The sequence below is a fragment of the Pleurodeles waltl genome, chromosome 3_2 (genome assembly GCF_031143425.1).
Source record: "Pleurodeles waltl isolate 20211129_DDA chromosome 3_2, aPleWal1.hap1.20221129, whole genome shotgun sequence".
In the NCBI taxonomy this organism is placed as follows: Eukaryota; Metazoa; Chordata; class Amphibia; order Caudata; family Salamandridae; genus Pleurodeles; species Pleurodeles waltl.
Window position 1 is genome coordinate 214,995,973 of NC_090441.1, and position 16,921 is coordinate 215,012,893.

The window sequence follows — 16,921 nt, forward strand, 5'->3', positions numbered from 1 at the left end:
GATGGAAACAGCTCCACAGCACATTAATACCATACATGATTCAAGATAGAAACAGCTTTACAACACATTAACATCATACATGATTCAAGATAGAAACAGCTCTACAACACATTAATACCATACATGATTCAAGATAGAAACAAGAGCTTTTCAACACATTAATACCACACATGATTCAAGCTAGAAACTGCTTTACAACACATTAACACCATACATGATTCATGATTCAAGATAGAAACCACTTTACAACACATTTATACCGTACACGATTCAAGATAGCAACAGCTCTACAACACATTAATACCACACATGATGCAAGATAGAAACAGCTTTACAGCACATTAATACCATACATGATTGAAGATAGAAACAGCTCTACAACACCTTAATACCATACATGATTCAAGATAGAAACAAGAGCTTTTCAACACATTAATACCACACATGATTCAAGATAGAAACTGCTCTACAGCACATTAATACCATACATGATTCAAGATAAAACCAGCTTTACAACACATTAATACCACACATGATTCAAGATAGAAACAGCTGCACAACACATTAATACCATACATGATTCAATCTAGAAACAGCTCTACAGCACATTAGTACCATACATGATTCAAGATAGAAACATCTCTACAACACATTAATACCACACATGATTCAAGATAGAAACAGCTGTACAACACATTAACACCATACATGATTCAAGATAGAAACGGCTCTACAGCACATTAACACCACACATGATTCAAGATAAAAACAACAGCTCTACAATACATTAATACCACACATAATTCAAGATAGAAACAGCTTTACAACACATTAATACCATACATCATTCAAGATAAAAACAGCTTTACAGCACATTAATACCATACATGATTCAAGATAGAAACAGCAGCTCTACAACACATTAATACCATGCATGATTCAAGATAGAAACAGCTGTACAACACATTAACACCATACATGATTCAAGATAGAAACAGCAGCTCTACAATACATTAATACCATACATCATTAAATATAGAAACAGTTCTACAGCACATTAATACCATACATGATTCAAGATGGGAACAAGAGCTTTACAACACATTAATACCACACATGATTCAAGATAGAAACAGCTCTACAAAACATTAATACCACACAGGATTCAAGATAGAAACAACAGCTGTACAACACATTAACACCATGCATGATTCATGATTCTAGATGGAAACCACTTTACAACACATTAATTCCGTACATGATTCAAGATAGAAACAGCTTTACAACACATTAATACCACACATGATTCAAGATAGAAACAACAGCTTTACAACACATTAATACCATACATGATTCAAGATAAAACTGGTTTTACAACACATTAATACCACACATTCAAGATAGAAAGAACAGCTTTACAACACATTAATACCATACATGATTCAATCTAGAAAGAGATCTACAGCACATTAGTACCATACATGATTCAAGAGAGAAACAAGAGCTTTACAACACATTAATACCACACATGATTCAAGATAGAAGCAGCTCTACAGCACATTAATATCATAAATGATTCAAGATAGAAACAGCTGTACAACACATTAATACCACACATGATTCAAGCTAGAAACAGCTTTACAACACATTAATACCATACATGATTCAAGATAGAAACAGCTGTACCACACATTAACACCATACATGATTTAAGATCGAAACAGCAGCTCTACAACACATTAATACCATACATCATTCAAGATAGAAACAGTTCTACAGCACATTAATACCATACATGATTCAAGATAGAAACAAGAGCTTTACAACACATAAATACTACACATGATTCAAGATAGAAACAGCTCTTCAACACATTAACACCATACATGATTCATGATTCAAGATAGAAACAGCTCTACAACACATTAATACCACACATGATTCAAGATAGAAACAGCTGTACAGCACATTAACACCACACATGATTCAAGATAGAAACAACAGCTTTAAAATACATTAATACTACACATAGTTCAAGATAGAAACAGCTTTACAACACATTAATACCATGCATGATTCAAGATAGAAACAGCAGCTCTGCAACACAATACCATACATGATTCAAGATAGAAACAGCTGTACAACACATTAATACTACACATAATTCAAGATAGAAACAGCTTTACAACACATTAATACCATGCATGATTCAAGATAGAAACAGCAGCTCTGCAACACAATACCATACATGATTCAAGATAGAAACAGCTGTACAACACTTTAATCCCACACATGATTCAAGATGGAAACAGCTGTACAACACATTAAAACCATACATGATTCAAAATAGAAACAGCTTTACAACACATTAATACCATACATGATTCAAGATGGAAACAGCTGTACAACACATTAATACCACACATGATTCAAGATAGAAACAGCAGCTCTACAAGACATTAATACCATACATGATTCAAGATAGAAAGAGCTGTACAACACATTAATCCCACACATGATTGAAGATAGAAACAGTTTTACAACATATTAATACCACACATGATTCAACATAGTAACTCCAGCTTTGCAACACATTAATACCATGCATGATTCAAGATAGAAACACAGCTGTACAACACACTAATACCACACATGATTGAAGATAGAAAAAGCAGCTCTACAACACATTAATACCATACATCATTCAAGATAGAAACAGTTCTACAGCACATTAATACCATACATGATTCAAGATAGAAACAAGAGCTTTACAACACACTAATACCACACATGATTCAAGATAGAAACAGCTCTACCACACATTAATACCATACATGATTCAAGATAGAAACAGCTCTACAACACATTAACACCATACATGATTCATGATTCAAGATAGAAACAGCTGTACAACACATTAATACCATACATGATTCAAGATAAAAACAACATCTGAACAGATTTACTGTGCCCAGAGGATTCGCTGGGTCATCTCATGAACAGGTGCAATAGAGCGTGTAATCCTTAAAATGATGACTCCAGTACTAAGTGCAAATTTATCATTAATCTCTAATGTTTGTCCAGAATAATGTTCTGAAATCCATATCCTTGATAACTCCAGGTAAAAGTGCAATAAATCTCAAACTCCTGTCAAAAAGGTTCCAGCTCAGCAACTAAGTGTAATGATTGCTTAGCAAGGAATGCTCTAAAGCACAAGGAATTTACACTCTGAGGACCCAAGATGGCTGCCACTATCACAGGTCCTGCGAGTGTCTAATGGTGTGCAGGAAAATGTGGGTTGTCTGGATCCACCGGCATCCGTTGAGTCACATAGCTGTTGAAGACTCAAAGCCTCCGACCAAGCAGTGCCCACACTCGACACACACCTCTGCCCTCCTCTGCAGCAGAGATATGAGATGAGTGTTTATTTTATTAGTTAATTAAAACCATAAAAATATTCCTTCAACATAAAATTGAGCAGAACAATATTGGTGCGATAAAACGTTATTAGTGCAATAAAATTGTGAAATGAAAATAATTTAATACATTCTTTCAGATTTGCCCGCACTGAACTTTAGTTACTAGTACAGGAGTTAATTACAGGATAGGCCAGATGCGCAACTGCATTACCTAAGAGCCCTTCCTCTTACCGACCTGTCTGTTCATAGTAGGTGGCTTTTGTTTCCACTGGCGCCATTCCTATCTACTGGTTTGTTTTGGCACAGGAAATTTTGGAAGTTAAAATTTCCAGAAATTGGACAAGCCTAACGTTCAGTATGGTGTTTCTTGGATTAAATGCTTCAATTAAAGCTTGTCTGCATGATATGACCCCTAATTCGTTAAGTTCTTTGCCAATGCAGACCACGTGCACTAGGTTTTCTACCGCCAGATGACCTAGTCTGCACTCATGGGTGTCTGCTAGCGGCCTCTTCTTCCATGTTGGCATGAGGTCTAGCGTTGGGACTTCACCCAGCCTTAGCTTTAGAAAGCGTTGTTTGATTTTCAGTGAATAGGGAGCAGCCAAAAGTGGTGATTCTTTGGGAGCTTTATATGAATTGAGAATCAACCAGCCATGCAACCTTTTTGCCAGAACTTCCCTGTCTTCTAGCCAGCTGCATAATTTGCTTGATTTATTCACTGCTTTGTTAAAAGCGGGGTAGGAATCGACTGATACCATACATCACCTAGGTTCAGATGGCTTTTTCCAGATGCTTTTTGTAATTGCTATTACCTCTTTCTAGATTAATTTCCTGCAGAACTAGATTAGCCAGTGTCCCTTTTGGGGCGCGGCACAGTTTGTAACAACTTTTAATATATGCCGCTGGTCGAGCCAGTGTCCTCTTAACCAACATAAATTCCAGTCTGACCTGGGCCGAGAAGCATGTCCTGGTAACCGAAAGACACGCTTATATGCCTTTACCAGAAGTTTATCCAGGAGAATGTTCTCCATCCCCCTCAGTATTTCAGTTCCATAGGTGAGATTTGGAAGTAATTTTGCTCTCATTATGGCTGTCGGTGGATTCAGAGCGTGGCCATGGGTAGAATTTGCAAGCGTGCCAAAAGTGCATGCGCCTTTTTTTATCGCTTCTTTTTGAGGCACATAATTGCCTCTAGCATCTATCATGACCCCACGGTATCTGTACGAGGTGACTTCCTCTATGGTCTTCCAATTCAGATAACATTTACGTTGACTAGTGGGTCTACGATTGAGAGCAATCATTTTAGATTTGCTACAGTTAATTTCTAATTCCTTTGTTCTTGCATACTCTTATAGGTTGTTTGGCAGCTTTTGCATGCCAATTCTGGTGTTGCTAAGCGATAATAGGGCATCTGCATGTAGCATGTTAGATAGTTGGCCACCGAGAGAGGGGGAGTGAGCTGATTGATCATATAACTTAGCGGAAAGATCTGCTTTGTACAGATTAAAAAGAGTTGGCGCCAGTAACACCAACTGTTGTTTTAACTGCCCTAGATAGATGTGAGCCTCCCCCCAGTTTACCCTTCACCAATGTATCGGAGTAAATCAATTTGATGGTATTTAAAATGGTTGCTGGTAACCCCCATTCCTGTAGTTTGGCCCATTTGCAACGGGGGACATAATCAAAGGCAGCTTTAAAATCAACAAAGCACAGGTAGGTGGAAGTCCCAGCTGCTTTTGCTCTGTTGATAATCAGTCCCAGTGCCATAAGGTTCGTTAGCGTCCACTGATACTTAGTGAAAACACTTTGATTTACAGGCGGTATGTTGTTGTCTGCCATCCATGTCTCTAAATATTGTAGCAGACAAGTCGAAAAATACTTAAGATCAATTTCTAAGAGGGCGATTAATCTGTAATTGCTTGGCGAAGCAGCATTCCCACCCTTATATATGCGGTTGATTATTGAACCTCTCCAGGTTGCCGGAACAATTCCTGTTGGAAGCACATAATTAAACATTGCAGCCAGGAAGTCAGCCCACCTTTCTGTTGCTTGTTTAAACATCACTTGCGGTAAACCTTTTGGGCCAGGTGTGCAATCAGTTAGCGACTTCCCGATGATTCTTGTTAATTCTGATGCCATGACCTTTAAGGTATTCAAGACATCGGGTTCCCAAGTATTAGGGACCCCCTGAATTAGCACCCCTTCTCTGGTGGGCAGCTCCCTTAGATGTGACTTTAAGTGGCACACCCAAGGTTTCTCTGTTATGTTGGCGTTGTTAGCTTCCTTAGGACCCGTGTCAATGGAGTCAGATGATTTAGATGCATTGTGTAACTTGGCCCAGAGCATCTCCTGCTGATGTTTTTTAAAGGACCATGGTTCCCTTTTGAGCAGTTTCCTTTGCTCTTGCAGGGCGGACAATAGTGATCCATTTTCTGGAAATTTGCGCAGTTGCCTTAGCAGTCTGCCTACTTCTGCTTTCCTCTTACGAACTGGCTGCGATATATATGAGCGATTACGATAATTCAATTGTGCTCCCTTTCTTAAATTTCATGAGGGATCTTGATTTGTAAGATCAATAACGAAGTTCTCCCAGACCGCTGTCAAATTTGCCAGGTCCATAGCCATGAATTCTAGCCTCAATAGAGCCTGTTCTGCTTGACTTTCAATGGTATTAGATGGCAATTTCAGTCGCTTTAGGTTTTCAGTGCCAATCACCCCTTTCAGGAAAGCCACTTCCTATGGCTTAAGTGGTAAAGATCGGATTCCGATTGTCTGAGGCTTGTGGTCACTTTCCACACGATCAATGATTCTAAAGTCACTCACTAATGTGTACAAAGCAGGATTTACCAGTGTGTAGTCTAGGTAAGAAACCGTTTTCCCGGAAGATCTTGTCCATGCAGGCGGGATGTCAGCTGGCTTCTAACCATTTAGCACAAATAGTCCTACAGACTCACAGGTGCGTATAAACTTCTCCCCTAACTTTTCCTACTCTTTACTGGGAGAGTTGGGCCGGGCACCGTTGCTGCTGTTTGAATGTGATCTTCACCAGGGTTATGAAATAGATAAAGATTAAAATCACCCGAAATAAGCCAATATGCAGAGTGTACTGCGCTTTTTGTTGTAAATTGCTGGCTTCAACTGTTTTCTTTTTTGGATTAATATAAATATTGACTAAGATCAATGGTTCCTGTATATTCTTTCCCCAGCCATGAAGGCTGACTAGTTGAAAGGGTAGATCTTCCTCCATAAGCTCTATGATCTTCGCGAGAATGCTTGTGCTAACATAATTTGCTCGGCCTCCCTTCGACCTGCCAGATCTGCTAGTTTTCGGAGCTGGTCCGAAATATTCAGTTGATTCCTTAACCCAGGATTCCTGTCGGAGTATGATGTCGAATGAGCTAAAGAATTGGATTACCGCTGGGTCCTCCAGCTTTGCCAGCAGGCCACCTATGTTCCAAGAGCAGATATTTAATACCCCTTGTGGGTATTGTTCCTCAGCTATTCAGCTTTTGCCGGTCGTTCCTGTGTGTAATGCCAGCGGTAACCATTTCCAGTCAGGCTGAGATTTCCGACTTGATACTAGTCTCTTCCTCCCTCTATATTTGAACTCTGAAAGGGGACTGGGCTGCTCTCATTTCGCTAGTCATTTCTTCAGTGGCAATACTGGGATGGATGAAAGCCTGTGCTCTTAGGCATTTCCGAATGTTGAAAGTCTAATAGCGGGGACGAGTATCTCTCACCTTGATAGATGACCACCTCAATGCCCCAGGGTTTCAGAAGGTCCTTCCCCTTCATAATCTGTTTGGAGAGATCTGGCGCTGAAAAGATAATGAGCGTTGGGTCAGTGAGCTTGTTGCCTCTTGCTTGGATGAATTTTATAGCAGTGATGTTGTCCGTAGACACATGTTGAAGGTCTGGAAGTGCTTTTATAAGTTTTAAGATAGTGAAGCGATTGAGAACATCTGTAGGGAATCTTGAGATTAATTCCGGAATCCAAAGCAGCTGATGGTTCAGTTCATGGCTAGTCATACATTTTTGGGTGGACCATTTTTGCTCCATGTGCCAGTTTTGTTCCATATGGCTGGGTTCACTCTGTCTAGTACATTGTTCATTTCTCTTGCTACTTACGTTGGCCTGTGATAGTTGACTAAAGTCTACTGGCATATTATTGTTTGACTTTAAGCTCTGCTGACCCCTTGAGGGGCTTGCTCTTTCATCCAGGTGGTTGCCAATTGCTATGGGCAACCTATGCCCTGGATGGGACCTTGTTGATGGAGTAGCAACTGCTGGGTCGAGGGGATTCTTTACTTCTGCATTTAAGTCAGCACTTGCATTGACATAGGCAGTCGTATCCATGTTTTGCCTTCCACTTAAGGCCGAGCCCTCGTTACTTGATTCTATAGGGGTCATTTATGTGCCTTTATGTTGGTTAGATGGCGAGACCATTTCCATTTTCTGTTGGGGTTCTCCCCGCTCATGGGATTATTGGCAGCTTGTGAGTGAGGTGCTATCTCCATGGCGTCCATACTAAGGCTTGCTGTAATATTACGTTCCGTTTATCTGCTATGGATGGGGATGAAGCCACTCGAGGGGAGTGAGGCCTATCCTCTAATTTTTGCACAGGGGGAGCAGATGTTAACATAGTGGCAAAAGAGTTAACATTTGTGCGTTCCTCATTTCGGGCGGTACAAACTTTTTTTAATATTCCTTCCAGGATTAGCGGCAGTTGGGATAATTTGTCTACCACCTCTTTACAAGAACAGATGGTAAAATCATTGGTTTGTTTAACTTGGGCCCTTGTTATCAAGGCCGCCTGAAATTAAACTCCGACAAGACAGAGGTCCTCATCCTCGGACGCACCCCCTCGGCCTGGGACGACTCCTGGTGGACCACCGCGCTGGGACCCCCCCCCCTACACCAGCCAACCACGCAAATAACCTCGGCTTCATCCTCGACTCCGCTCTCACCATGTCCAAACAGGTCAATGCAGTCTCCTCCTCCTGCTTCAACACCCTCCGCATGCTCTGTAGAATCTACAAGTGGATCCCGACGGAAAAACAGTGACCCAGGCCCTCGTCAGTAGCAGACTTGACTACGGCAACGCACTCTACACAGGCATCCCAGCAAAAGACATCCAACGACTCCAACGCATCCAGAACGCATCCGCCCGCTTGATCCTCGACGTACCCCGCCGATGCCACATCTCCCACCACCTGAAGGACCTCCACTGGCTCCCCGTGGACAAGAGGATCACCTTTAAACTCCTCACCCAGGCACACAAAGCACTCCACAACGCCAGACCAGCCTACCTGAACAACAGACTCAACTTCTACGTCCCCTCCCGCCAACTCCGCTCTGCCAACCTCTCCCTCGGCTTTGTTCCCCGATTCCAACGCAAGACCTCCGGCGGCAGATCCTTCTCCTACCTCGCCGCCAAGACCTGGAACTCCCTCCCGACCCCCCTGCGCCAGACCCAGGACCTCCTCACCTTCAGGAGACTCCTCAAGACCTGGCTCTTCGACCAATAGCAGCTACCCCCCCCCCCCCCCCCCCCCCCCCAGCGCCTTGAAACCCTAACGGGTACGTAGCGCGCTTTAGAAATTCTCTGATTGATTGATTTAATTCTTCCAACTTTACATCTATTCTGGAGACAAATACCGCCAGTGTATTTAGCAAATCTATATGAATGTCCATTTTATTTGAATGAAACGGCAGTGCCATAACTGTTGCTATCTTTGAGTTCAGGATTGCGGGCCACATTTAAAATGCGCTGATTACTGCAGAGGATTGTGATCGTCAGTTGACCTTATGGTCCCCTCTTAGGACTCCTTCAGTTGTATTTGCTTTGAAGAGTTCATGCTGTGAGGCTTTCACTTTCTTTTCCTCTTCCATCCTGTTTGGAGCACCCAGTTTTGTTTCCCAGCGCTCCTGCTCCTCGCTTTCAAACCCATACATCGGCAAGGAGTTTCCGCAGTTGCTGCCATCTCTGAGTCCAGAAAGGATAGGTTAGCCGGGCTGGACGTCCGATGGTGATTGGCGAGATCTGAACAATTGTTCCTCATGGTTTTTGCTTATTTGAGGGTATGGGGGGGGGGCTCCTGTTGCGGGAGTTGGTACTACTGGGGCTATGAGCAACACGTCTCCAGTCAGAGGCTGCCTTCCCATAATAACTACTGTTGGTGAAAGGGGAAGGGGGCTGGTAGATTTTCCCTGGCTTTCTTTCCAGAGCTTCCTTGAATTTGCAGGGCTTGATTGAATGATTTATCGCCCCCTGAGTTTTGTTGAATTGTTGCCGAGGACACTCCTGCTTTCACCACAGACGCTTGCAACAGAAAAGTAGTCAGTTACCTTATGGTGATTGAGTGGAGCAACGTGGCTAGTTTCTCCTCCCCCCCCCCCCGGGTGGTCCCAATTTTTCAATTGTCTAATTCTCCCCGGCTCATTTTCTCCATGCTAATATTTTGCTCAGCCGGGCTCCAGCCTGTTTTGTTAGTTGAGACCTGCCCCTTGTATGGGCTGAAGCGATCTAAATCACTACTCGCTCTCCTTTTTGCCATTGCTTCATCCAAAACCTGTTTTCTCTTGGTTTGGTTAGTGGTTTGGTTGGTGGCGTTGTTTCGTGCTTTACCTGACCTCATACTCCTTCTCCTGATTGATCAGTCTGTCTACTAAACGGGAGATTAATCCACTCTGGGGGACCTCCAGCTGTGTAGGTGGACCGTAGGTAAGATTATTCTCTAGGTCTGCTCCAATACTGTTCGACTTAATTCCAGAGTACTCTCCAGTTACTGGACTACGCACCAGGCTGGTGGTGTGTTTGATTTTGACTATGACTATCGTGACACTTCGGTTTCTTATGTCATTTGAGAGTCAAAACAGGAGTGGAAACCGGAGAGCAGGCTTGCTGGCCAAAGCGCAAGCTGCACCCGCGCCTAGCCGGGCCGCCTCTGCCGGGGGCTGCAGCTCACACTTGGTAATAGCCAGCTACAGCTATCGCGCTTGGGTTCACCTGACCCCTTAAAAACTAGTCCAAAGCTAGTCCAATGCCAGCCCAGATGTACCCAGCGCCGTGCCACAAGCTGGACTGTGAACTGTGCTGTAATGTATTCAAGAGCGTCGGACCTGGTCCTGATGCAGGTCTTGATGCCGATACTGGTGGCTGCAGAGAGCACAGTGACCGTACTAATGGATAAATGGCAATGCTAACGGTCTATGGTGGTGCTACACGGTGGTGCTGGTAGCTGGTGGTTGGACAAAGTCTGCATGAAGCCACCCCTTTTTTTGCAGCCCTGCTTTCAATGTTAAGATCCTTTTTTTTTTTTTTTTTTTTTTTGCAGTCACACCACACCTCCGGACCTCTAGCCACTTTCTGTACCTTGGTACTATGTCCATGCCACATCCGTGCTCCGCTCCACTCTGCTCTGCGCTTCTTGACCCACTCTTTACCCGCTCTTAGTACCTTCTTGGTGCCTTCTGGGGCCTTCTGGGCCTTCCAGTCAGGTTTTCTAGGTTCTCTGGATTACTTGCTCCCGCACTGCGCCGCAGGCTCCACGAGCAGCCTGATGCCACCTCTCTTTCTCCGTCACTTCCCTGCCTGCCGGATCACAACCGCAACCAACCCTCCTCGCAGACTGAGGGGAGGGGCGCTCAGCTGGCCATTTGTTGGCCCCGTAGGGCACGATGCGCGCGCATCACTGAGTCACTGAGTCAGGCACTCAGGACTCCAGGCTCACCGCGGACCATCACAGCCCAGAAAGTCAGTGAACGGTTGCTCGGGTGCCCAAACCTGCACCGGGGGCCTCAAGCGGCCGCGTCACGTTGCCTGCGTCACTGCTCCTGCCTCGCTGCTCCTGCTCTGCTTCCACTTCCGGACAACCAACAACTAGACTGCAGCAGAGGGTTCGAGCACCTCTGAAGTTCATAGAGTGCGTCTCCACTCCACGCCTACCCAGCAAATGCAGGTGAGCACAAACCAGTGTATGCAACGCCACAGAGGTGTCATCTTCACTTCCACTCCCTTCAATAGCTGCGGACTACTGGCGTCTCGTGTTAGAAGCAGTGCTTCTCCTTTTGTATTGTAATTACACGCTGTATATTTAAAAGTGAAAGGCAGCTGAATGATTCTCTAAAAACCTTTCTTGTGATGGTAGAAGGCCTGTGTTTTGTTGACACGCAGTACATTGTGCATCCTTTTCCATATAGGCTCCTAACACCTTTAATCCGGAGGTCGTTCTAAACCAGCTGCGGTACTCAGGGATGTTGGAAACAGTGAAGATTCGCAGGGCGGGATTTCCTGTACGACGACAGTTTCAAGACTTCCTTTGCAGGTAAATGTCCACCACCACTATTCTTCTTTAGAGTTGCACTTGTGCATTCTGTGGCACTTGTGAGTAATGAGTATGTGCAACAATTTACTACAAGGCGTCATCATATCGGACAAACGAGGGCCTTGGTACAAGGCTATGGAGGTGGGGTCCTGTGTTGACTCAATACCAGCATGTCATCTCAAGAGGCTGTCTCCTAAGTGTCCATCATCAACTGTGGTGGGTTCAAGTCAGCATGCATTTGTTTCTATTGTGCTGAAGTTGGCAGTGTTGGGTTAAAATAAAGAGTCTGTCCTGCAAGTTTGATACTATTTATGAAATGTATGTTTACACCATTGAAAATTGTAGAATAAAATGACACAATAGAGAAAAACACAGCACAAAGCTAGATCTCTACCCCTATGTTGTGTGTGCACCGGTTTGCCACTTTTCCAATAACCTTTTAGTGATGACCAGGAGTTCAGGTGTGATCCTTTCTTTTGTTGCAGTGCAGGACTTAAAGAAGAAATATTGATACAAACCTGACTAAAACCCCAGACTGATCAACCCATCCAGGCCAGGCCTTGAAATTCTGAGGGTCTTTCCTCATCACAGGATTGGTCAATGACGTTCCAGTTTTCCGTGAAGTCAGTCATAAGTCTTCCCCAGATAGTTGGGTCCTCTGCTCATTGAGGAACCAATGTAATCCCATTTCCTTTCCATATGGGTCACAAGAGCTCTACCTCTGGGTGACCGGAGACCTGGAATGTACATCTGAAGACTGAGTATCCACTTGCGCCTCACGAGATGCTTGTTCTGAATATCAGCTTTTAGGTAAAGCACCAGAAGAACTATATCCTTAGACCTCAGGTGCTCTGAGACCCCCAGTCTCCTTGATGCCATCTACCTGTGCTGACAGATACATCTCTTGAGGCCTGTGGCCGAAATTATCACAATATGGAACGTACTTTAGGATGGAACCCGAGAGAGTATGACAGCCCGGGTGAGCTATGCTCAGTACTGGATGAGCGTTTCTGAAATGTAAAGAGCCTGTTTGTGGGCTGGTAATTTTGCGTGTGCTTTTGAGACTGTTGTGCCGCTCTGCAAGCCAAAGGTTCGGCTCGGGACACGGCGTGCGGGAGCAGGACGCTTCCCCAGTAGATCCTGCTCCCCCCACTCACCTCTTTTCTTTCTTCTTTTCTTTTCTGTCGCCCTTGTTTAAAGCTCCTTGTATACTTACTATCTTTCCCATGTTTCTTTCTCTTTTCCCAGCATGCTTCCTTTTGTTCCCTGCATGCACTGGTTCCCTATTCACTATCGTACTTTTTCTATAGCATTCTAACACTGGATCCCAATTCAAGATGGCACCTTTTTACTTCCTGTCAGTTACTTCCTGTTGCTGGGGTATATAAGGTGTGTGATTCTTGTTCTCTTTGCGCTGCAACACTTCCTGTTAGGTGGTGATCTTCGCTCCTGTTTCTCTGCATCTGCTATTGAAACTCTGATTTTGTTCCAGCTTTTTCCTGGTCATTTTTCCCTTATGTTTTGATTTTCTTTTACTCTTGTTTGTTTCAGGAGTTCCCTCTTGTTGAGGTTTTTTCCCCTTTTGGTTTTTTTTTCCCTCGGGGGCTCCTTCTGGAGGGCACGGCGTTCCCTCTGTCAGCAGCACCGTGGCTACCAGAAAGGGTTGCCCCCATTTGGGCCAAGGCAGAACTTACAAGAAGCCTGCCACACTTCCTGCGGGCCACAGACACAGATTACGAGTGGGTCGTGGCAGACTGTGTTATCACCAAAATGGAGAATCCTGTATTGAGAATTCTGGGCCCTGCAACAGATCAGATGTGGAATTTGGAACCGGCACATGCAGTTGTTTTGCCAAACTGCAGCCAAGGCAGGCTTTGTCAGAGTCAACCCCTTGAGCTTTTGGTTGGAGAGAACCTGTTCTGATTGGACAGACTTAGAATGGGACGTAGCCTGCGATGGTTCTCTGAGACCGGGAGCACCAGTATTGATAGCCCATCCCCTGTTCGATACACTATGGTCTCTAAAAGTGGGACCTCTCTGCCTCAAGGTGCTTCGTGAGACCTCAGTGGTGGCATTTACACAGCCACTGAAAGCCTGTGGTGCTAACCCAGAGTAGCCAGGACTATAGGTTGACTGGAGACAAGTGGCGCTGGTGGAACACCAGCCTTCATCACACCTGCACGGGCGCCCCTCCAGGAATCGATGAACAGGGGGCTAGATTCTCAGAAATCACCTAGAGTTCTTTCTCTGTAGTTGTTGGAGGTTGCCTCAGGCTCTCAAAATGTGTCTTCTTGGCTTGGCTCCAGGTACCTGACGTGAACCAGACTAAATGCTCGGGCTGATAGAAACTGGTTGCTTTAAAAGATGACTTTCCAGGTTGCCGTTGCGCTGCAGTGTGCATCAGAGCACAAACCATGTGAACCTTCAGCTATTGCCAAATTCCACTTTAAAGTAATAGGACCTATGTGGAATTTTCCAGTGCCTGGAGCATCCTCTGCTGGGGCTCTTCACATCCCTGAGGTCAGATCATTTAATGTTCTTATTTAGGATGAAGAAATGTTGCTGTTCTTTATCAACATTATGCATTTGTTTTATAAAGGGCAGCAATATGACAGAAGCCACTTTATAGCACTGAAAGCAGTGAGCTGCAGTTTTTGGTAACAGATTGACACATTTTGTGAACTTCTATTGGTCAAGGATGTTTCTTGGGCAATTAGATCCAATCCAGGTTTCGCTGTGGTCAGTCTACTTAGGAAGGAGCCAGGTCCCTTCTTGTAGAGGGGGTTGTAGTGCTGATGATGTCATGAATGGGTGAGTAGGTTTCTCTGTTTTCATTATTGTTTCTATGGTTGTTGAGGTGGGATGATTTTTTGGGGTTGTGTTCAGGGTGCTCCAGAACTGAGATCGCAGAACATGGCTTGACCTTCTGCCCGTCTTTTGGTTAGGATTAGACTGAACTAGCAAAATTGCATCACTTAACCTCAGATTTTACTTGAGTATCATTTGTGAATAGCAACTGGAATTGTGTTGAGATAATTCATATCTGAGCTTTGAAAGCAATGCAGAGGATTTTAAAATGTATTTTCTGCACAACCAGAGCAAATGCAGTGCTTTAAGGGCTTGTGCGAGATGAACTTAATTGAGACAATTTAAACCTCACATTTTTATTGCACCCCACAGTCTGATCAGCTTTTCACCACTCAAGGTGGTGTGGTCATCTCACCATTGGCCACATGCAGGCCACATGCCTTTAAAACAACCGTCCTCTACCACAGTTGCATGATTTAACTAAGAAGTCTTGGAAATCTCCCTGCTTTAAAGAATAGGTTTCTGAAATGCTGCCCACATTTCTGTCTTGGTGCAGGATGCAGCCACCGGCTAGTGTAGTAAAGAGCTGGATGTAGAGGTGTAGGGTGAAGCTTTCTGTATTGTGGCTCCATCAGTCCACAGAGGTAAGTTTACCTTCCTCCTACAGCCTGACTGCTAGAACTATAGCTTGTGTCTTATCAACACACTCCCACCAGTCCCTCAACCCTATGTGAGAACATGACATACGTCAAACGAGTTAGGGCACCTCATGCAGGAGATGTGGGCGTACTATTAATGGCTTTGAGTAGCAGCGTCAACAGTTTCTGTTCTCACCAGTAGGTGGCAGAGGACCAGTGATTTGCGGTTGGTGCGGTCCTGGGATTAAGAGTTACTTGGGTGATCATAAAAGTGAATTGATTGTTCTAGTGTTTCTTGTGCATTTGAGCAAGGCCCACTGCTTCTTTGAGACACACATGGACTTGACGCCTCCCTGAACACAGGGCACTCGGTCAGGGCTACATCTTGCAGCTCACACATTTAGAAGTTCCCAGCCACTGAAAGATGAACAGTAGATCACCCTGGGGTCAGTGGTGACACAACTCCAAAGAGCCAGACCCAACTTTAAAGTGCCCTGACTTCATTCACTGATTCAAAGAAAATGGTGAACCCTCCAACGTGCCTAAGGTCAGTGACACTCTACAATGGGCATAGTCTTGGGGGAGGGAAGTGAGTAAAGGCATGTGCCATGTTGGGGGGGGGGGGCGTGGTAAAGGGATGTGCCATGTGGCGGGGGTGCAGAGAGATGGAAGTGTGCTCTGCAGCAAGTCTCCTATACAATGTGGAAGAAGACCATCCTTGCCTGCCTTGTCACTGTCCCTTGTGTATGGATCTCTTAGACACTGTCCACACCTGTACGCCGCTCATCAGCAGACCCAAAGCACCCTCACCTCCTGACTGTCGATCACTTTGCAGGTACAAGATGCTCTTGGACTCGAAGAACCTCCCTGAAGAGGCCCGGGCCAGGTGCGGAGCCTTCCTGCAGTCCTCCGAGGGCACCAAGAAGCAGTGGCAGCTGGGAAGAACCAAGGTAAGCTGGAGACGTTCCAGGGCAATCTGGGGCAAAATCAGGGGATTTTGGAGACATGAGTCTGTTGAAAATCAAAGAGATACTCTGGAGATGTGTGGTTTCTTACTCTCTAGGCTTTTTAAACCACTACTGTTAGACCATCCTCCCACTTCAATTATAAACTCTAGCGGCCTGTTGGCCCAGACTCAAATTAACATTAATACCACCTTCAGATATTATTATTCACAATTAAAAACTGGCAGCTCTGTTGAGAGTGACCGTGTTCATGACTGACCCTTCCCTCCGTCAGTCTCTCAAGAACAGATGTGAGAACTGTTGCCACCTCCAACGGAACAAGAAGTAAAGCACACAGTAATCAGGCTAAGGGCAAGGTCCCCATATCGGGAGGGTTGTCCACAGACTTTCACACCCCATGCGAGACCACCCTGGCCCTAAAACTGCTCTCACTATATACCTCGGCCAGAATGACCTGTTGTCTTCCTGCTACCGCATGGAAGGCGCAGGCCTCCTCCATCCCGAAGCCTGGGAGAGAACCTGCCTCACTAGTTTCATGCAGACCGTTGTCATTCTTAAACTCTGATTATAAAATATTAAGCACCTTTGTAGCAGAAAGATTGCCCCTCTGCTACCTGATCTAGTACATGCGTTCCAAAATGGGTTCAGCCCTTCCTGAAACACATCATTGAACCTGAGACGGCGGTATAAAGTTATGGATCAGTCCCCTGTCGCTTGTCACCATTCAGTTTGTACTGCTAGAAATATAGAACAGTCCTTTGACA

At 44.6% G+C, this 16,921-nt stretch overlaps 1 protein-coding gene across 1 annotated transcript in view; it reads left to right on the forward strand.

The window, feature by feature from the left end:
- Positions 1 to 16,921, forward strand: part of LOC138286710 (unconventional myosin-X-like) — a 483,148-nt gene that overhangs the window by 341,286 nt on the left and 124,941 nt on the right. The window contains exons 20-21 of the mRNA XM_069227214.1: positions 11,622 to 11,746; positions 16,028 to 16,142. Coding sequence (XP_069083315.1) covers positions 11,622 to 11,746; positions 16,028 to 16,142 — 240 coding nt within the window. The remainder of the gene's footprint in view (positions 1 to 11,621; positions 11,747 to 16,027; positions 16,143 to 16,921) is intronic.